At 36.4% G+C, this 23,161-nt stretch overlaps 1 protein-coding gene across 1 annotated transcript in view; it reads right to left on the bottom strand.

Moving 5' to 3' along the window:
- The window catches only part of SLC49A4 (solute carrier family 49 member 4), an 82,816-nt gene that overhangs the window by 18,468 nt on the left and 41,187 nt on the right, over positions 1 to 23,161 (bottom strand). Inside the window, exons 5-7 of the mRNA XM_003734909.7 lie at positions 19,199 to 19,307; positions 8,740 to 8,807; positions 5,126 to 5,253 (exon numbers count right to left, since the gene is read on the bottom strand). Coding sequence (XP_003734957.1) covers positions 5,126 to 5,253; positions 8,740 to 8,807; positions 19,199 to 19,307 — 305 coding nt within the window. The remainder of the gene's footprint in view (positions 1 to 5,125; positions 5,254 to 8,739; positions 8,808 to 19,198; positions 19,308 to 23,161) is intronic.

Consider the following 23,161-nt stretch of genomic DNA (forward strand, 5'->3'; position numbering starts at 1 on the left):
TTTTTAAAGAGACAGGATCTTACTCTGTCATCCAGGTTGGAGAGCAGTGGTCATGGCTCACTGAAGCCTCAAACTCCTGGCTCCAGTGATCCTCCCACCTCAGCCCCCTGAATAGCTGGGATTACAGACACATGCCATGACACCTGGTAATTTTTTTTTTTTTGTTTAATGGTAGGGACATGGTCTCACTATGTTGCTCAGGCTGGCCTCAAGTGATCCTCCTGCCTTGGCCTCCCAAAGTGCTGGGATTATAGGCATAAGCCACACTGTACCCAACTGTTGCATGCCTTTTAATACAACTGGGTATGTTTCCTTTCTTTAAATAACACTTGACGTCACCTTGTGGTCAGCTATCTCTCCCTAGGGGCTTCTGTCTAGCTAGTTGTCCTTCCTTTCCCATCCACCCAGCATGTTTCTGATATCGCTGTCACAGCATTCTAGTGACTTTAGATGAAATTAGATAAAAATCTCTCCCAAGGCAACTTCTGTCAAACAGTCAAATTATACTGTTTCATTAAACTCAACAAAGTGCTAACATTTTTCAAAATGCCATTTTCAAAGCATTCATCTGTTCAGTACAAAATGACTTGGTGAGTTGTGGCTAACAGGGCTGCTAGACATCTAGTTCTCAGATAAGGTGAATAATGTGTTTTCACAATTTTATTTATTGCATAAACTTCAAGATTTTGAAATTCGTGTTACCTAGTCATGAGGTTATTTATTTGCCCTTCCTAAGTACTTTTATTAATAAAGACATAATACAATTTTAACTATTCTGAGTTTTCCTAAGGAAAAGCCTCCAAGAGGATATATGTAAGAAAGTACATGTATCAAAACAGTATGCTCTGGGATAGACTGGAATGACCCAGCTTTTTCTGTAGAGATAGTAACAATATCAGGACCAGTGAACTATAGAAAGACTGCAAGATAAAGTTTTTTTTTTTTTTTGAGATGGAGTATCGCTCTGACACCAGGCTGGAGTACAGTGGCGCAATCTCGGCTCATAGTAACTTCTGCCTCCCGAGTTCAAAGAATTCTCCTGCCTCCGCTTCCTGAGTAGCTGGGACTACAGGCACATACCATCATGCCCAGCTAATTTTTGTGTTTTTAGCAGAGATGGAGTTTCACCATGTTGGCCAGGATGGTCTTGATCTCTTGACCTTGTGATCTGCCTGCCTCAGCCTCCCAAAATGCTGGGATTACAGGCATGAGCCACTACACCCAGCCCAGAAAGTTTTAATGAGGCCTGGCGTTGGGCTCATGCCTGTAATCCCAGCTACCCGGGAGGCTGATGCATGAGAATCACTTGAACCTGGGAGACGGAGGTTGCAGTGAGCTGAGATTGTGCCACTGCACTCCAGTCTGTGATAGAGTAAGATTCTGTCTTAAAAAAAAAAAAAAAAAGAAAGATTTAATGAGACAGCAGTAGTAGCACTTATAACACATGGGTTGAACAAAATTAACTAGCTTTCCATTTATTAAACAGTTTAAATTAATGCATATATTTACAAATACGGTTCATATAGATTCTTCTGATACATAAAAAGGCATAATAGAAATTCTAAGTTTGCTAGGAAACAGGAAAAAGACTAGATATTTTCCTGATAAAAATAGAAATGACCAGTGAAAAAAGAAACATGAATTTGCCATTATGGACTTTAAATACAAGGCTAAAGGTATAGATTTGTCTATAATTAGATTTTGTAGTAAGTTTCCTTTCATCAAATCTTTTTTACTTAAAAGGAATTAGGTCAGAATTTTACAAGTCTCATAAGAGTATTTGTGACAGATTTATTCAGTGTTCTACTGTTCCATGTAAAATGTGCCCTTCTGCCTTCCTACAGTTAGTACTGATTAAGAGTGACCACAATTGCTGATTGCCACTGGCAACAAGTAATGTTTACTGAGGCTCTAATGGAGATAACATATACTTCATTCATTCATTCATTCATTCAGGGCCTGTGCTAGGTGCCAGAGTGGGAGTTGGCACAAATCCATGCTCCAGATTTTCAGACTGGTAGGGGAGGTAAGACATATACTCAAGTAACTATTAAGCAGTTTTGGCAAATACCTGCTATAATTCAGAGAAGGAATGTGGACAAATCTAGTCCTTACCCAAGTGTGCTTATAAGGTAAAAACATATCTTTAAGGAGTATGTAAGTGACATTCAAAAACTTATTGCAATTGAAAACAACAGAACTTATAAATTCTGTGGTTGTTAAGATGGCCACATCAACTCAATCTTTCAATACTGGCCTTGACTTAATTTAGAATTCTGCTTTCCTTTCTGTCTAACATAATTGTTTCCAATACCAGACTGGCAAAATATGGTCTTGACTAGGGTCAATCACATCAATTTTAAGATTTAGAAGATGTATAATTTTCAAATACATTTTTCCCTGATTATAAAATTAAAACATGCTTATTGTACAAATTCAAACAAAAAAATAGATTAAAAAATTAAATTAATTCTTAATCCTCCACCCAGAGATAAAGCAGTTAATTTCATCATATTAAATAGAAAATACATAAAATCTAATAGAATGTACTATCTTATAATAAAAATTCTACCCTTAATTCAAGGAAAGAAATCTGTTCCATATGTACCCATGACCATGTTCCTGTAAAATCTCACAGATGCTAACTTGACATACAGTATCACACAAAATAACTCTGAACGTAATGTCATGAATAAGAAGAGTTGTAAACTAAGACTGTTCCACCAGAATGTTGTACAACTGCTAAATTATGAAGTTATACCAGAATAAAATTTTTTTTTTAAATTCTGGCTCAGAATACTTGCCAAAATTGTTTGAAACCCAATGTAGGATGCCAGTGTGTACAACAGTGCACAGTATTTTACTCTGTATCTAATTATTACTCTGGACAACTGGGTTTTCCAGGCAGAGCAATGTGTACAGAGAAGAGGGACTGTTGGCAGGATGGTGTAGAGCAGGGCTTTCCAAACCTTCTTTGTTCTTAGCACTTCTAGTGTCTCAGTAATTTTTTCACGGTGTTCCAAGGCCAAAGAAATAGCTAACAATCTCATTAATCACATCATTTGATTCAAACTATTTAATAACATGTGTTATATGCCCTAACAATTTAGTAGCCATTTAAAAAATACTTCCCATAAGCTGAAAGACATATATTTTTATTTCATTCATAAAGAACCACAATTACTTACTGATGAGATATGTACACTCAGGCACACTGCAAGACTTTCAAAATATTTGGAATCACATTGGACAACCCCACCCTCATTTTGTGTTCCACACTAATTTTTATGTGTTACTTCTTTTTTATCACAGCAACTGCCAAAAAAAATTACTTTGCAAAGATATGTCGTCATCAAAAAGAACGCAGCACAATTTAATGCTGAAACCGGGAACTTCCCTGAACTAGAGGTTCAACCAGACGTTGAGCAGCTGACAGATGTTGAGTATCCCTGTGCTGCCCCGTGAGTTTACTGAGGTACTCCAGGGTGGCTGGCGTTGGTGCAAAGGTTGGTAATTTTGAGTATAGGGCAACCTTATCCCTTTGTCCTATTATCACTGTAAAAGTGGTAAGAAATCCCAAATAAATGGCTGTCCTTGAAAGATTTGATGCCTCTGATGTGTACACTGCTGGTTCTTTTATTACATAGTACAGAGATCCAAACTAGGATATGCAGTATTTCTTACATGTAATGTAAACCAAAAAAACCTGCCTTCTCAAAGATTCCCCTGGAACATACATGCCACTGGGCAATAGGTCCCCATGGAGTGACTTTCAGACTCTTATTTATGTCTACTCACACAATGCTTGTTATAAATTATTGTTACAATCTTACAATCTACCTTTATAACAAATAATCCTATAATTAAATACATAATGCAAAAGCTTACTGAATATTACTTGCAAATAATGTAAAATACGTATCTTAGTATTTTGCTGGAAGAAAGGAAGAAACAATAACAGAGTCTCTGGCTTATAAGCTAATGATAATCTGTCATGTAATTTTAAAAAGATCCTATGGTAGGCAGAGTAACACCCTCCCTCCCCTAAAGATATTCAGAATAATCTCCGGAATTTGTGAATATGTTACTTTACAAGGCAAAGGGGATTAAGGTTGAAATGGGACTAAGGTTGCTAACCAGCTGGCCTTAAAATTGAGAGACTATTCCATTATCTTGTTGGGCCCAATGTAATCATAAGCATCCTTAAAAAAGTGGAAGTGGAAGAGGAGGAAGAAAGAGGGAGGCAGAAGGGAGGGGTTCAGAAGCAGATCTAAGTATGGAAGAAAGGCACAGATAATGCAACGTGAAAAGCGCTTGACCCATTGTTGCTGGCTCTGAAGGTGGAGGACAGAGCCATAAACAAGGAATGTGGGTGACATCTAGAAGGTGGAAAAGGCAAGGAAAAAGATTCTTCCCTAGAGTCTGTTCATATTTTGATTTTAGCCCAGGGAGACTTGTATTGAACTTCTATCCTATAGAAATGTAAGATAATAAATTTCTGTTGTTTTAAGTTGCTAAATTTGTATAACTTTTGTAGCAGTGATAGAAAACTAATATAGACTCTGAATGGATGATATTAATAATGACAATAAAAACAGCAACTAAAAATGCTTCAGGTCCATTAGATAAGCTAAGTAAGCTGGCTGTAATATACTCTCAACAGGTATTTCCAGTAAGTTTTGCTTTGTATTAATGAGGTAATAAAACTAAATGTAAAATGAACCTATAGGGGCTGGTTCAAAGACTTTTACTGAAGTATACCACAGTTGTTTGCCTTTCTTAATTTTTATTATTGCTTAACAGTGATATAGTGACTACAACCAATATAAAAATCTTTGTATTATGCTCTGATAGTAATTTTAAACAAATATAAGCATTTCCATGCTCTACATGTTAAGGCTAAATAAATATTATACTTCTTTTCCATGTGAAAAATACCAATTAAAATATTTTTAGTTATTTCTTGGACTCTTTAGATAAGATGATGGTTTGATGACTGGACAAGAGAAAATTTTCTGTAATTTAACAACTACTTACAGAAAGCAGGAAGTCCTACTGTCAGAGTTATGTACACTTCTGCAAACTGAAAATATTTATTCGAAGTTCAAAAATAGCCTGTGTTCACCTGTGGTTAAAGGTAGGTGTGTGATGCTGTTCAAACACGTCAGGGTGAACCATGTGGATGACAGTGTAGCTCCAGAAAACAGGAGGAGAAGAATTAGTTTCAGCATACCTCTGATAAAATCTGCAAACCTAAAAAAAAAGTTCTATTAATTCTAGTGGGATTTAAAAATACTATTTAAACAAATGACACACTTTGATTAACAATTACTGGAGGAATTTTCCATGTATCCTTTTAAAAGACAGGTTTTTGTGTTTTTTGTAACAAATCTTGTATGATATTACTTGTGATAATTTTTTCTTTCTTATAAAACACAAAAAAATGGCATATTTGTCCAGAATCTATAACTTATAGGACATATTCTGAGTGTTTACTTTTTTTTTTTTTGAGACAGGATCTCACCATTTCCCAGCTGGAGTACAGTGATGTGATCATGGCTCACTGCAGCCTCAACTTCCCAGGCCCAGGCAACCCTCCCACCTCAGTCTCCCAAGTGCTGGTATTACAGACATGAGCCACCATGCCTGGCTGATTCTGAGTTTTTAAGTGCCACTGTCATTTTCTTTATTTTTTTATACCTTTCCAACATTCTATAATGAACATATATTATCCCAGTTTTGAAAATTAGGCTAACTTGTTGACATAAACTTGCAAAGATCTCTCTCAAAATTCAAACTCACTTACAGAACAAACACAGATGACTATACCAGAGCCTTTGAGATCCTATGTGAAGTGCTGCCTGCCCCTGCTCTCTTTTCCTACTATTCTCCAGTTGGATGGCCATGCTTCTGTTTCTCATACAGCAATATGTAGCTTCCATACTTGTTCCATCTGCCTGGAATGCTGGTACCACTTGGATCTTCACATATCTTACTCCTGTTTACCCCTCAGGTCATTCACGTCTCAGTTCAACAAGGCCCTCTGTGCTCAATGAAGAAGTCTCTCCCCATCCCATCTCCACTTTCTCTGTTGGAAATTGTCTAGTTTTTGCATTTATTTTTTGTCTGTCCTGCCAGACTGTAAACTTCCTGAGAACAAAACACACAGCATTTGGAATACTGACTATTATTTTTCTAAGCTTGGGACTTTTACAGCATTTAAAATTTTTACATTTGAGTTTTCATGAAACTAAAGGGCACCTGGTAGAGATGCTTATCATTTAGTTATGCCAAAAAATTTTTCCACTTGCCAGCTGCTTTTCCTCACCTGTGGATTAACTGTTGATTGTACAGGCACAATCCTCTGGCTGTGCCTGTACACAGTTTATTCTGTCCTTCAGAATTGTTCTGGTTATAGAATAGCTGATCCCATCTCAAATACGACATTTACTATATTCTTTCCACTTTGAATTTCCTAAAGTTGATTTTAATTTCTTTTGTAATTATATGACTGTCCTTAAAACTTTGAATACTATCTGCTGTTTTGTTCTTATTTGACACAATACAGTTAATCATGTTGGTGTTGTCTAGAATAAAATGACTTCCTATGAGAGCTGATGCCATCTTTTGGTGGGAAAAATGAATGCACTTTTGCCCAGTGACTTATATTTGTCCTCAAGCAGAAAATTCTTACGTATGCTGAAAAAGTTTCTACAGCTTTACAGAATGTTCCTCAAGAAAACCCAAAAGACTGGTTTAATCTCATACTTACCAGTTTTCCAATTTACATTTTGATATGCTGCATCAACTTATTTGTCAGATACAGAGATGACAAGGTATAAACAGCTTTTTGGTACAAATCAGAGTTGAATTGCAAGGAAGTATCACAGAAACTGATCATGCAAGAAAAAATCAACAACTATAGTCTGCTATTTTTGGAGACCCAGTCCTTTCGAATAGGCTGATATCATCAAAGTGGATTATTAGAACCAAGAAGTACCTTTAATAGTGGTCTTAACATAATTACAAAATATCACCCAAAGCACTGATGTCTACAAGGAAGCTCTGTTCTTGGGAATCCCATAAAATGGCGTCATGAAAGTAATTTTAAAGTTGATTTTAGGGCTAGGAGATAACTAAAATCGATTTCAGATCCCAAAGCAAGGGTAGTATTTTTTAGAACTTCCATTTCAACAAATTAAAAGCAGAAATGTTATCATTCTAACTTTTCCCTCTAGATCAATCGATCTATCTATCTATCGATCAATCATTAAAAGTAAGGGGTACAGAAGGAAAATAATGAGAAAGGAGCATGTGAGACATCATTTTTGACCAATTTGGTGCTCAGAATAGGATGTGATCAATGATGACTCATTATAATTGGCTTGGAGATTTAACTAGAAAAATGAGGTATGATTCTTGTCAAAATAAGACAAATATATTTTTAGTATCAGTGATTTCCAACAAATACTATTTTCCCATTCGCCTTCTTTAGCTTTTAGTTTGCTTATATTTTCCTAACTGAAAACTTCAAATAAAGTGATTTAGAAATTACAGTGTCGATTTATTCTTTCAGTACCCCAGAAACACCATGCAAACCATAAGGTCTAGGTATAACATTATCCTGTATCAATTATGTTCAAGTATTTAGATATTGGTGTGCTATATGGATCTTATTTGATCTTCCCAAATATGTAATTAGATTCTCCTCTTCATGGTAAAGTTGATTGCCTAATTTTGTTTTTGATTAAGCAGAGTAAAACAATTTGGGAAGTGAATGAGTATTATCTCTTTGGAAACACGAAGAATAGTTTTATAGGAAGTTGCCTCAAAGAGTGACATTTTCATTCTCTTCCTTTTTTTAGAATAAATGGGACCTTTTTCCTTCTTCTGACTCGTTCTAGTAATAGGTTATGATCAAAGAGAGTGTGATGAAACTGAGTCTTCAGAGACATTTTTCATCAAAAAGGGATAACCACAGGAAGATACCTACCCAAAAAGACCATAAATAAATAATATCTGTTAATCAGGACACGGTCTGTTCGTGGAAAGTTCTAGAGATGCTTTTACAAATGATTTCTTTTGTAAATTACAGTCTCCATGGCTATTAATTATTACATTACCTTTTTTGGGCTCCATTTGTAGATGTTGTTCTCTAATAACATGGAGACAGACAGCTTAATTACACTGGAAATACATTTCCAGTCTCCAAAAAACACTTGAGGAAGGGGCTACTCCTGAGGAACTTTCTTGTAGTAGCAAATTCTTTTTTTTTTTTTTTTGAGAGAGTCTCATTTTGTCACCCAGACTGGAAAGCAATGGTATGATCATGGCTCACTGCAAACTGTGGCTTCCGGGTTCAAGCAATTCTCCTGCCTCAGCCTCCAGAGTAGCTGGGACTTCAGGTGTTCATCACCATACCCAGCTAATTTTGTATTTTAGTAGAGACAGGGTTTTGCCGTGTTGGCTAGGCGGGTCTTAAACTCCTCACCTCAAGGGATCCACCCACCTCAGTCTCCCAAAGTGTTAGGATTATAGGCATGAGCCACTGAGCCTGGACTACAGCAGTAAATTCTATATAACACATGTGAATTTTCTTGTAGTCTAAACAAGTAACCTTTCTGAGCTTTGCTTGTTTTACTTTTCCCTGAATTGTAATGTTTTTAGGGGAGTCTATTTGTCTAGGTTTTTTTCTCCCCCCACCTCTGTCCACTCACAAGTTTAACAAAATATTCTCACCTTGCCATAGCTATTCCAACAATACAGCCTCCAACTATGGACCAAAATCCAATCCAGCCAGCATCTACCTGTTAAGAAAGCAGCAGACACATTTAATACAAGACGATCATATTGCAATATAAAATGAAAAAAAAAGTCCTCTATAATCAATGTTAATAACTAAATGGATAAAAACAAAAGCATTCATGTGTAACTAATAAATACAAACATCTAAGAAAATATGTCCCTGATTAACTTTTTACTGGAATATTGAAGTCAACAAAACAATGAATATCATCAAACAAATACTTTCCAAGTATGTACTACATGCCTAATATTGGTCTGGGGAACTCTTAAGAAAATAAAGGGATGGAAGATGGTCACAGCCTCAAAAAGTTTAAATAGAACCAACATAGGAAACTGCTAGGTAGTAATTAGATGCTAAAACGTGGGGCAACAACTAAAAATGTATCATGAGGTGGAAGGCAGGGGGAAATGTGGGGCTGAGCAAGAGAGTAGATACAGATAGAGAAGTCGGGCTGGGTTTCAAATGTATATAGCTTGTTCCTCTCTTGAGAAAACAGTTCCAGCCCTGCCATTTACTGTGTGACTCTGGGAAAACCATGTCTGTTTACCTACAAAATGGATTAAATGAGATAATTTGTATATCGTACTCAGGTCAGTGGCCAGCACATAGGAAGTGCTCAATAAACATGAGTTGTTACTAATATTACTAACTGATGAGGCTTCTCCATCTGTCTTGTCTCTTTCCTGCCTGTGTGGCCACACTTTTTCACAGCAATCGGCAAGTGCTGCCTAAGTCTCCTTATCACTCCTGCATCTTTAACTTTTATTATGACTTGGCTTCTGTCCCAACTCACACTCTAGGTCTTAGTTCCCGCATTAGTGGAATGGGGATAATAAAGTTTTTCTGAGGGTTAGATAAATTAATAAATGTAAAGTGCTCAATACATGTTAGTTGTTATTAATGAATTTTTAAGTCTCTAATAAGACTGGTACACCTTGTCCCTTCTTTCTCCTTCCCATTACCATCATGCTTGGTTTTATTATCTTCTTATTTCTTGACCCCCATAAGAGCTTCTTAAATGGTCTTCACAATCTATTTTGCTCACTGTTGCCAAAATAATTATCCCAATCATTCTGTGTCCCTGCTTGGAAATAGTTACTGGTTTTCCTCGTGGTTATAAGACAAAGTCCAAACTTGACCTGCCACTTGAGCATTGTCCAAACTAACTTTTACCTTTTATTGTTTTTCGAGTCACACTTTTCATTACACTTGTGACAAGAATTGCCAGCTGTCTACCAAATGATTTCTTCTTCTAGCTGGGTACTTAGCTAGATTATAAGTCCCAGTTCCTAGCTGGAATGGGTGATCATGTGTCAGTTCTCATTAATGGAAGTGAGCATAAGTGAAGAGTGCCACCTCCAGGTTAGAACTTGGAAGAAGGTGTATGCCTCCTCCAGGCTTTCTCTCCCTTCCTGCCAGCTGTAATCTGGATGTGGCAGCTGGGAAGCCACATCCAGATTACAGCTGGCAAGAAGGGAGAGAAAGCATAATGACAAGTTCCTAGGAGACAGAAGAGATACAAGGGGAAGCAGCCTAGATCTCTTAAATCAGTGTGAGTAAAGGAGCTGTCCAAACTGTGGACAACTGTCCTAGATTATGCACGCTGTCCCAGATTCCAATGTGAAAGACAATCTTTTCTTAAGTCTCAGAATTTTGGAGGTCTACTTCTCCCAGCAGCTTAGCCTACTCTAAGCAATACAGTAACTTTATATGAGTCTTTTGCTCTACTGGTGTTTGTTGCCAGAAGCAAACATGAATGCTCTCAGGAGAAAGATAACATCCTGAAGCTTAAATTATCCCTATAGTTTTTCATACTATTGGCATTTGAGGCAAGAGAATTCTGTGTTCTGCAGGACTACTCCTTTCATTGCAGCGCATTTGGTATTTATAATTCAAGGCCCACTAGGCTCCCACAAACATTTCCTTCTATCCTCTAGGTGAGTGGGGTCATGCTCTAGGTTAAGGACCGCTCCACATCTGGCTGTACTGATGCTGGTACTTTCAGAACATTTTTGTACTTTTCTGCTTCCTTTTTTCATGACATTTGTCTTGGTTAATACAATTCTACCCAAAACTTAATCTAAACATTAAAAAAATTTGCTTTCATTTAATTTTAAATTCTACTTTATTTAATAACTGATATGTTTCAGGGTCTCTATATCTCTGTGTTTGTACAGCAAAAGATACTTGGAAGGACTTCTTAGGGTTTACAACATGAAGCAAAGATCTGCCAAATCAGTATCATTTTGTGTGTGCGCGATGGGGCCTTACTCTGTCGCCTAGTCGGGAGTGCAGTGGTGCGACCTTGGCTCACTGCAGCCTCCACCTCCTTGGCTAAAGTGATCCTTGCACCTCAGACTCCCAAGTTACTGGGATTACAGGTGTGCGCTACCGCACCCAGCTAATTTTTTGTATTTTTAGTGGAGACAGGGTTTCGCCAGGTTGCCGAGGCTGGTCTTGAATTCCTGAGCTCAAGTGATCCACCTGCCTCACACTCCCAAAATGCTGGGATAACAGGCATGAGCCAACAGGTCCAGCTGAAATCAGTATTATTTAAATGGGTGTTACAATTTTCCTTAACAGAACTGAGCATAGTTGGAATACCTGCTATCCAGAAAAGCAGGTCAGAAAACTAAAGAAAGGCTTTCTTCTTACAGTAAAGGTGCTGCTATGGTCTGAATGTTGGTGTACCCCTGAAATTCATATGTTGGAACTTAAGTCCTAATGTGATCATATTAAGAGGTGGGGCCTTTAGAAGGTAATTAAGGGATTAGTGCCCTATACAAAAAGTTGAAGGTAGCTGCCTTGCCCCTTTGCCACATGGAGGCAGAGAGTAAGCCCTCACCAGACACAAATTAGTTGGCACCAGGATCTTGGACTTTCTAGCCTCTGGAACTGCAAGAAATAAATTTCTAGGATTTATAAATTACCCAGCCTAAAATATTTTGTTGTGGAAGTCTAAAGTATTTTGCTGTGGAAGTCTGAACAGACTAAGACTAGGTAATTTAGATTAGTATTCTGGTTGAGAACTAGAAAATCTGGGGGAAATTTTATCTGAAGCCATCAGAGAGCCAAGAAAATATTTCAGATTTCTGAAACCATAATCTAGGATGGGAAGATAATCTGAAGAGATGAGCATGGTATTTGGAGGCAATTTTCCTTTAGGGTTGTCTGCTAATTTCAGATTAGGTGGCTAAAAGACTGAGAAGTTATTGACAGCCTAACTCACCCAGGAGAAAAAATATGAGTCTAAGGCCTGCTGTGGGGTGGCCTTGTAAAAATCCCAGGTTTTAAGTGGGCACTCTGAAGGCCTATACCTAAGCGTAGGAGGAACTAGAAATGGAACAGCCTCCTCAGGGACTAAAGCCCAGCTTTAAGTGATCTCAAGATCTGAAACTAGTTCAAGGTGATTCCCAGAATCCTGCTAGAAAAAAACATAAATTCTCTATGAAGGAAAACATCATCTTGATACTTCAATTATCTCCACAGCTTTTTTTTTTTTTTTTTTTTTTGAGACGGAGTTTCACTCTTGTTACCCAGGCTGGAGTGCAATCGTGCGATCTCGGCTCACCGCAACCTCCGCCCCCTGGGTTCAAGCAATTCTCTTGCCTCAGCCTCCAGAGTAGCTGGGATTACAGGCATGCGCCACCATGCCCAGCTAATTTTTTGTAATTTTAGTATAGACGGGGTTTCACCATGTTGACCAGGATGGTCTCGATCTGTTGACCTTGTGATCCACCCGCCTCGGCCTCCCAAAGTGCTGGGATTATAGGCTTGAGCCACCGTGCCCGGCCCCTCCACAGCTTTTTATGTACTATGTCTAGCACTCAGTCAAAAATAAGTGAATGCATAAAGAGATTTTTTTTAAATTACCAAATATCAAACATATAAATAGACCTACAAGCAACCAAGATAATGGAATTATGAGATACAAACTTAAAATAACTATTTTTAATAGAGAAAAAAGATAAGATCAAGCATTTCTACTGAAATGTGCCTACTATGAAAAAGAACCAAACACAGGCCAGGCATGGTGGCTCATGCCTGTAATCCCAGCACTTTGGGAGGCCGAGGCAGGTGGATTACCTGAGATCAGGAGTTTGAGATCAGCCTGGCCAACATGGCAAAACCCCATCTCCACTAACACAAAAGTGAGCTGGGTGTGGCAGTGCACACCTGTAGTCTCAGCTACTGGGGAAGCTGAGGCAGGAGAACTGCTTGAACCCGGGAGGCAGAGGTTACATAAGCTGAGATCACACTGCTGCACTCCAACCTGGGCAACGGAATAAAATTCCATCTCAAAAAAAGAAATAAATAAAAGGAACCAAAGACAAATTTTATAAAACTTAAAATAACTCATAGATGAATTTAATAGCATATCTGACAGAGTTGAAAACTGAAATAGTGAGTTGAAAGAAAAGCTAGATAAAATATCCAGATGGAAGCATAGAAAGGAAAAAGGATATGTCATAGCAAAAAAAGTGGGTGGGAGAAAAAAAGAAAGGCAAAATAATGGGAAATTCCAAAAACACAGTAAGGAGACATAGAGAATACAGTGTAAAGGTATAAGGTATACACAGTTAGATACCCAAAAGAAATTAGAGAAAATGGAGCACAAGTTTTAAAAAGACACTGACTGGAAATTTTCAGAAATGAATGAGAGATATCTAGCTAACAAGACAACAATTAATATCTTCTATAAACCTCAAGTAGAATACATTTAGAGAAAGGATGCCACCCAGTTATATCATATCAAAGCAAAACTGCTGAAACAGAAAATCTTAAAAGCAGACAGCTTTTAAATTTGAGAGCTGACTTCTCAATTGAATGGAAGCCAGAAGAAAAGGAAATTATTTTTTTCAAAGAACTGAAAGAAAATGACTGTCAATCAATGATTCTATGCCCAAGAACAGAAAAACTTCAAAAATAAAGATAAAATGAAGACTTTTTAGAGCAAAACTAACAATAAAATAAAAAAGCAAACCCCAAACTAGAGAATCTGTCCCTGCAGATCTGCACAATAAATAAATAAAAACACTAATGGGTGCTCTTTAAATGGAAGAAAAATGATTACGGATCGGAAGACTGAAGATAAATAAGGTATAAAGAACAAAATGAGTGAATATGAAGATAAATATGAGTCAATATATATAAACTGTGTAAACAATAATGTCTTGTGCAGTTAAAATATATGACAATAATAGTACAAAAGATGGGAGAGGGTTAAATGAAGTTAAAGAATTCTAAAAACCTTAGATTATCCTAGAAACAGTAAAATTCTAATTTATAATAGGTGTTGCTAAATCAAGTGTGCATTCTGTACCATTTAGGGTAATCATTACATAGCAAAAGAGTCTATTACTGCCAAACTAATGGGGAGGGAAATTAAAGTAACAAAAAATACTTAATCCAGAAGGTAAGAAAGAAGACAGAAAGAATAGACAGGGTGACAAAATAAAGACCAATAAATAGTAAGATAGTAGGTCTAAACCCAAAATTGTCTGTAATTATATTAAATATAAATGGACTAAATACTCCAATTAAAACACAAAGATGGTCAAGTATGGCCCACACTTTGGGAGGCCAAAGTGCAAGGACTGTTTGAACTCAGGAGTTCCAGAACAGCCTGTGCAACACACAGACTTTGTTTCTACAAAATTTGAAAAAGTTAGCTGGGCATGGTGGCATGCCTCTGCATTCTCGGCTACTCGAATGGCTGAGATGGGAGGATCGTTTAAACCCAAGAAGCTGAGGCTTCAGTCAGCCATGATTCTGTCACTATACTCCAGCCAGGGCAACAGAGCAAGATGCTGCCTTTAAAAAAACAATATCAACTCAAAATGGATTAAAGATTTAATCCTTTTCCTATTTGCCCTGAGAATATTCACCAGAGGCACTTTTGCAGCTGCAGCATTTACCCCAAGATATCTTTGCCATGAACTATCTTGCTTTTATATCTATTTTCACATCACCATTGGTGTATCAACTTTGGAGAAAAAAGACATCATTCCATTTATAGCATTCTGTTTTTAGTAGCGGTATTTCCATTTACAAAATATAGTGATTCTCAACTGCTGAAAATGCCAAATCCTAGAAAAAGTAGCATTCCTATGTGTGATGTTAACATCGTCCTCAAACAGTTGTTGGCTAGAGATTCATTTGATGAATTCTATTTTTCTGAAACAGATGATTCTGATGATTCAGATGATTCTGATGTTAGTTCTGCTTAGAAATAACTCCAAGAACAGTTTTTATATTTTATTTTCACATTGAAAATCAGTCAGATTTGCTTCAGCATCAAAGAGCATGTTTATATAAAATTAAATGAGTGCTGGCAGTGAGCTGTACTTTTTTTTTTTATTTCTGAAAGGGAAAAAGGTTAAATGTAAGACTTGAAACTACGAAACTACTAAAAGAAAACATTGGGGGAACACTACAGAATACTGGTCTGCGCAAAGAAGTTTTGAGTTCAGCCTCAAAAGCACAAGCAACAAAAGCAAAACTAGACAAATGAGATTGCATAAAGCTAAAAGGCTTCTGAACAGCAAAGGAAACAGAGGGAAGAGACAACTTACAGAATTGGAGAAATATTCACAACCTATACATCTAACAAAGGATTAATAACCACTATCTATAAGGAACTCAAACAACTCAACAGCAAAAAAAACCCAATCCAATTTAAAAATGAGCAAAAAACCTGAATAGACATTTCTTCAAAGAAGACATAAAATGGCCAACAAATACACAAGAAGAAATGTTCAACATCACTAATAATCAGGGAAATGCACAGAGAAATCACAATGAGATATCATCTCACCCCAATTAGGCTAGCTATCACCAAAAAGACAAAAAGTAACAAATGCTGACAAGGAAAAGGAGAAAGGGGAGTACTTGGACACTGCTGGTGGGAATTAAAGAAGTACAGCCATTATGGAAAACAGTATGGAGTTTCCTTAGGAAACTAAAAACAGAACTACTATGATGTAGCAATCCCATTTCTGGGATTCCCAATAGAAAGGAAATCAGTATATCAGAAAGAAATCTGCACTCCCATGTTTACTGCAGCACTATTCACAATAGCCAAGGTTTGGAAACAACCTAAGTGTCATCAACAGATGAATGCATCAAGAAAACACCAGCTATATACACAATGGAATATTATTCTGTCACAAAAAAAGAATGAAATCCTGTTACTTGCAGCAATGTGCATGTTAAGTGAAATCATTATGTTAAGTGAAATAAGCCAGGCACAGAAGGACAAATATTACATATTCTCACTCATATGTGGGAACTAAAAAGGTGGATTTCAGGAAAGCAGAAAGTAGAATGATAGTTACCAGCTGCTGATGAAGAAGGGCAGGAGGATGACAAGAAGCTGGTTAAGGAGTACAAAAATACAGTTAGATAGAAAGAGTGAGTCCTAGTACTTGACAGTACAGTAGGGAAATTATAGTTAACAATAATTTATTGTATATTTCAAAATAACTAGAAGAGAAGAGTTGTAAGGTTCCCAACACAAAGAAAAAAAATCTTTGAGGTGGTGGATAGCCCTCTTACCGATTTGATCATTACATACTGTATACAGATATCAAAATATTATATAACCTCCAAAATATGTACAACTATTATATATCAATTTTAAAAATAAGAAAAATAAAAATTAAAAAAGCTACTAATTACAATAGCTTCAAAAAGTATCAAATACCTGAGAATAAACAAACATATAGAAGATATCTTTGCTGAAAATTATAAAGCAGCATTCAAAGACATTGGGACCTAAGTAAATGAGGAGAAATATAATGATCATGGTTCAGAAAACTCAACATTATAAAAGAGTTCATTTTGAAAATGATCGATAGATATAAAAACTCTAATAGAAATCCGAATAAAGGGGGATATTTGCTTTACTAAATATCAAAACTAGTACTTATTTGTGACACTAATATAAATAACACAATTCAGTATTGGTGCAGGGACAAACAGGCTAAAGGAATAAAGTCTAGAAATACACCTGTGTATATAAGGGGACTTGCTTACAACAAAGATGAATAGAGAGCAGTGAAGAAAAAAATGATCTTTTCAAACACTGACACTAGATTAACAAATATCTATGGGGAAAAAGAAACCTAACCCCTATCTTATAACAAGTACCAAATCGATTCTAGGTTTAAAGGTGGCAGGTAAGATAACAAAGCTCTAGAACAGCATTGTCCAATGGAACTTTCTTTGATGACAGAAATGCTCTCTATCTACACCATGCAACATGGTAGCTACTAGTCTCATGTGGCTGTCCCACATTTGCAAAGTGTTACTGCAACTAAAAAATTGATTGTTTCATTTTTATTTCATTTCAGTTGGTTTAAATTTCAAATTAAGTTTGAAATTTGATTTGAATGTGGCTAGTAGCTACCATACAGGATAACACAGCTGTACAAGAAAACATATTTATGAACTTGGAACAAAGATTTATTTTTCTCTTTTCTGCATTACAGCCTCAGTCTGCTAAATCCAACATCTAGAGTATTTAAGAGTTGGTTTCTAATGATTGCTTTTTAAATTTTATTTATTTATTTTTTTTGAGATAGAGTCTCACTCTGTCACCCAGTCCAGAGTGCTATGGTGTCATCTCAGCTCACTGCAACCTCTGCCTCCCAGGTTCAAGTGATTCTTCTGCCTTAGCCTCCCAAATAGCTTGGACTACAGGCATGCACCACCATGCCTGGCTAATTTTTGTATTTTTAGTAGAGATGGGGTTTCAACACATTGGCCAAGCTGGTCTCAAACTCCTAACCTCATGAATAATCTGCCTGCCTTGGCCTCCCAAAGTGTTGGGATTATAGGCATGAGCCACCACGCCCGGCCAAATAGGGGTCACACTTTCCTGTTCCTTTACACATCTAACGTATTTTCTTTTAATTGTATACTATATGTTGTGGATGATACAAAAAAGAGATTTTGGATTCTTTTTATCTTTTCTAAAATGGGCGACTTTTCTTCTGGTAGGCAGCTCAATTATTGCTTGATCACTTTGAACGTGTATAGACCTCATTTTGTGCTTTATAAGGGTAGAACTCCAAACTGTCTCTTCTTCAGATTTTTGTCTTTATGATCAGCCTAAACTGGAGTAGCCCTTCCTCTTATCTAGGGCATGGCCCTTGATTCTAGAATTTGGCTATTCTGGTTAAAAAGTGTGAATGAGGTGTTACCATTATGGTTGGGTCAGAACACCAAGACAGTGCTTGACCTCTTCTATCTTTGTTCTGCTTTCAACCCATACCACTCTCTCTGTTAAGCCTCTAGTAGCTTTGCCCTTTTTATGTGCAGCCCATTTCTCAGCCAAAGATTAATGGAGTCTCCACAGAGTCCTCTGGGAAGCCCCCTTCTGCACAGCTCTCTTCTTCACATATCAGTAAGAAAAAGGCAGCCCAATAGTGGGCAAGAGATGCAAACTGGTCTGTCACAAATAAAGGATATTCAAATATCCAATTCACACTGAAAAGACACCACAGAAGTCACTATGATGGCATACAACTGCACAGCCATCAGCATGTCTAAAGTGAAAAAGACTAATAGTATCATACAAGTGGCAAATGATGTGGGATGATGAGAAATGTCATGTATTGCTGGTAGGATTATAAATGGTATCACCACTTGAAGAAGTTTGGTATCATCTGCCAAAGTAGTATATACTATAACCAGCAATTCCATTCCTAGATATGTATCCAGCACAAATGTGTATAGAGGTGCATAAAGAGACATGTACAAGAGTGTTAATACAGCATTGTTTGTGACTGTCAAAAATAGTTAATAATCTAAATGTTCTTCAAAAACAAAATGGACAAATTGTTTTTTTACTCATACAAGAGAATATCATATCTGTGTGTTTTCTTCTGTTTTTCTCTCCAAATTTCTCTCTCCCCATTTCTACCATGCTATCTGGAAGCAAAGAGAAGGAATGGATGGCATCAAGCATATAAGTGAAATGATTATTTAAAAATAAATAAAATACCCTTATTTGGAGCCCAAAGAGAAAGTCAGAAACTAGATGAAGGAACAGCTATATATTTGGTGATGGGATCTGAATATTCTTTATGAAGTATGAAGTAAGGATAAAGAATGGAGTCAACAAAACTAATATTTCCTTCCTTTTTTAAAAAGCCAGTAGTATCATTAATAATGCCCAGAGAAATGTGAAATTCACAACTATTGTCAAAATCAAGGAAAAAAATCAACATTAATTTTTACCTATTCTATAAAGATCTTGCTTTTGCAGCAATGGTCTAGGACAATGTTTTACCCAGTCCTTGAAGCTAAAACCAAGAACATGTAACCAGTATTTATAAATTAAATGAATTAAAATACCTATAACATATAAGGAAACAAAATACTTACTTGGCTGACATGTGCTGGTGTTAAAATTAAGTCCAGAACTCCAGACCAGCCAGCAAATACACCAAGTGGTATGGCATATGCTAAAGCAATCATCAAAAATCTAAAATTGCTGTGAATGGGAAATAAAAGGAAGCATTATAACAAATTAAAAATCTAGAATAAACTCTTAGTCATGAAAAATGTATGTTATTTGGAAACTGGAACACCAGATCAGAAATAGAAAATATCTGCAGAATGGCCATTATTAAAAACCCAAAAAAATAACATGCTGGTAAGGTAGCAGAGAAAAGGGAACGTGTGTACACTGCTGGTGGAAGTGTAAATTAGTTCAGCCACTGTGGAAGGCAGTTTGGCAATTTCTGAAAGAACTTAAAACAGAATTACCATTTGACCCAGCAATCCCATTATTGGGTATATGCCCAAAGGAATATAAATCATTCTACTATAAAGACAGATGCACGTGTGTATTCATTGCAGCACTATTCACAACAGCAAAGACATGGAATCAACCTAAATGCCCATCAATGGTAGACTGGATAAAGAAAATGTGGTACGAATACACCATGGACGACTCTGCAGACATAAAAAAAGAACAAGATAACGACCTCTGCAGCAACATGGAGGGAGCAGGAGGCCATTATCCTAAGAAAACTTAACACAGGAACAGAAAAGCAAATACTACATATTCTCGCTTAGAAGTGGGAGTTGAACATCAAGTACATATGGACACAAAGAAGGGAAAAACAGACACTGGGGCCTACTTGAGGGTACAGGGTAGGAGGAGGGTGAGGATAGAAAAACTACCTATTAGATACTATGCTTATTATCTGGGTGACAATTTAAAAATAGATGAATAAATGTGTTCATGTCCTAGCAAATATTCTGATTAATCCAGGAGGCAATGATTTCGGGAATTCAATGAGAGAAGGGGGAAGCCCACAGAACTCCTCCGGAGATCCCAAAGGTAGAAGCTGGCAATCATGCAGAGTAAACAATAAGAGAAAAGACAAACGAATGTTAGGTACTGGTGAAAAAAGCTTTTTGTAGAGAAGGAAGATCTTATACTTTATGGTTTAAACAGAATGAAGAGTTTGACTCTATGGTAAATAGATGTAAACACAAGTCAAAGTGGTCGGAGGGACAATTGTAAGTTAACTATTTTTCCTTGTCAGAACAATCTATATATAACTCCTTGGCTTAAAATCCTTCAGTCACTCATTATTTCCTACAGAATAGTCCAAAATTATTAGTACGTCATAATATGATCCCAATCTACTTCTCTACCTTTATCTATTGCTATATCTAACATCTGCAGCTAGGTTTGCATAGAAAAAAATTTACTTAAGTGGCATTGTTTAAAAAAAAAAGATCATTTTAAACTGTCATCTTACAAATGTGTGCCACTCATCACAATTCTACCTAACATTTTTTTTTAACGTATGATGTGAAAGGCAAAGTACTACGTGACATGCTGCAGAGAAGTGATTTTCAAAAACTTTTTACTATACCCCAAAGAAATTTATTTTTTTTGGTTACTTTGTGACCTACCCATGTATATGTAATGTATGCTGAAACAAAAGTCTAAAATAAACCATTATTACATGTGCTGCAATAATCTTTTCTATGCTATTTTATTCCATTCTATTTTGCTTAAAGAAAATGGCTGTCAACTCACTGAATTTCTTGGCTATAACCAAAGTTTGAAAAACGATATTACATAGCATTTGAAATGCAGCTAGTGCAACCAAGGAACTGAGCTTTTAATTTTATTTCATTTTAATTTCAATCTAAATGTAAAGCAGAGGCAGTGAAAAGTAGTTTCCATTAACCCTAACTCTGTTTGGTAGGATTACATTTTACTCTAGCAGCTGCAACACTAAGATATTATATAGTGCGCACGCCAGGGCATGTGTTGTTTCCAGTATTATAATCTATCACTGATCTTGGTGTTAATGAATGGGTTGAGTTCTAATTATTTTTTTCTACAAACGGATGGACATTGTAATTTGTGTATTTGAGTATTTCCTGCAGAAAGAAGAGACCAAAATAAAAGAAGGCATGTGCAAATTTCACAAGGAATAGCAATTACAATTTGCTGCAGCAGAGCAAAATAAAATGTCTGCTGTGGAAAAAAAGTTTAGAATAACTAAGTAAATAACATTAAAAGACATTTTAGCAAAGATATAGTGAATTTTATAGAAGTTTCTTTTCAATGATCAAAAAAGAATCAAGAAAATTAGTTGCCTGAAATCAGAATTAAATGTCCAACAAACATTTAAATGATTTTTCACAGATCTAGACTTACAATCTGGCCAGCTATAAAACGATTTGGGGCCAGGTACAGTGGCTCACGTCTGTAATTCCAGCACTTTGGAAGGCCAAGGCGGGCAGATCACAAGGTCAAGAGATTAAGACCATCCTGGTCAACAAGGTGAAACCCCCTCTCTACTAAAAAATACAAAAACTTTAGTTGGGCATGGTGGCTTGCACCTGTAGTCCCAGCTACGCAGAAGGCTGAGGCTGGAGAATTGCTTGAACCCCGGGGATGGAGGTTGCAGTGAGCCAAGATAGCGCCACTGCACTCCAGACTCAAAAAAAACTCCATCTCAAAAAAACAAAAAAGATTGTAAGATCCTTTATAATGATAGCAAATATCTGTTGATTCAAAATTTGAGAAACTGTCATTATTTACTTTTAACTTAGGATAAACTGTGCAATACAACAGACATTGCTTAGTGAATACTTTTTCAACTGTAAATTTAGCAATATCTAAAGTACTCCACTTAATTTCACTGGATATCAATATTTCCAGTAAAAAGTTAGTGTACAAATTGACATGTGCTGTAAATGCAAAATATCCACTGGATACCAAGGATTTTATATGAATAAAAGACTGTAACATATCTCATTAATAATTTTTAATATTGATTACATGTTAAAGTAATGTTTTAGATATGTTGGGTTAAATAAATATGCTACTAAAATTAATTTTATTCATTCCTTAAAACTAATTTTACTTATTTCTAGTTAATTTTACTTATTTTTCCTTTTAAAATAAGAGTATTAAAAATTCTTAAGATTTTTGTCCCAAATATACAGATAATGAAAACATTTTTTAAAAATTTCAATAGCTTTTGGGGTACAAATAATTTTTGGTTACACAGATAAATTGCACAGTGGTGAAGTCTGAGATGTTAGTGCACCCAACACCTGAGTAGTATACAGTGTACCTAATACGTAGTTTCTTAATCCTTCACTCCCCGCCATCCTCCCCATTCTGAGTCTCCAAAGTCCACTATACCAGTCTGTCTTTGCCTACCCATAGCTTAGCTCCCACTTATAAGTGAGAACATATAGTGTTTGATTTTCCATTCCTGAGTTACTTCACTTAGAATAATGGCTTCCAGCTCCCTACAAGTTGATGCAAAAACCATTTTGTTCTTTTTTATGGCTGAGTAGTATTCCACAGTGCATATATATTACACTTTCTTTACCTACTCATTGGTCGATGGGCACTTAGGTTGGTTCCATATCTTTGTAATTGCAAATTGTGCTGCTACAAACATGTGTGCACGTGCATGTTTTTTTTTAATACAAAGACTTCTTTTCCTTTGGGTAGACACCCAGTAGTGGGATTGCTGGGTTGAACGGTACATCTACTTTTAGTTTTTTAAGGAATCTCCTTACCGTTTTGAATAGAGGTGGTACTAACTTACATTCCTGCCAGCAGTGTAAAAGCATTCCCTTTTTACCACATCTGTGTCATCATCTATTGTTTTCTGACTTTTTAATAATGGGTATTTTTACAAGGGTAAGGTGGTATCTAACTGTATTTTTAATGTACATTTCCCTGATGATTAGTGATGTCAAGCATTTTTTCCTATGTTTGTTGGCTGTTTATATTTTCTGCTGAGAAATGTTTTCTGCTCATGTCATTTACCCACTTTTTGATGAGATTATTTG

Source organism: Callithrix jacchus, chromosome 15 (genome assembly GCF_049354715.1).
Source record: "Callithrix jacchus isolate 240 chromosome 15, calJac240_pri, whole genome shotgun sequence".
Lineage (NCBI taxonomy): Eukaryota > Metazoa > Chordata > Mammalia > Primates > Cebidae > Callithrix > Callithrix jacchus.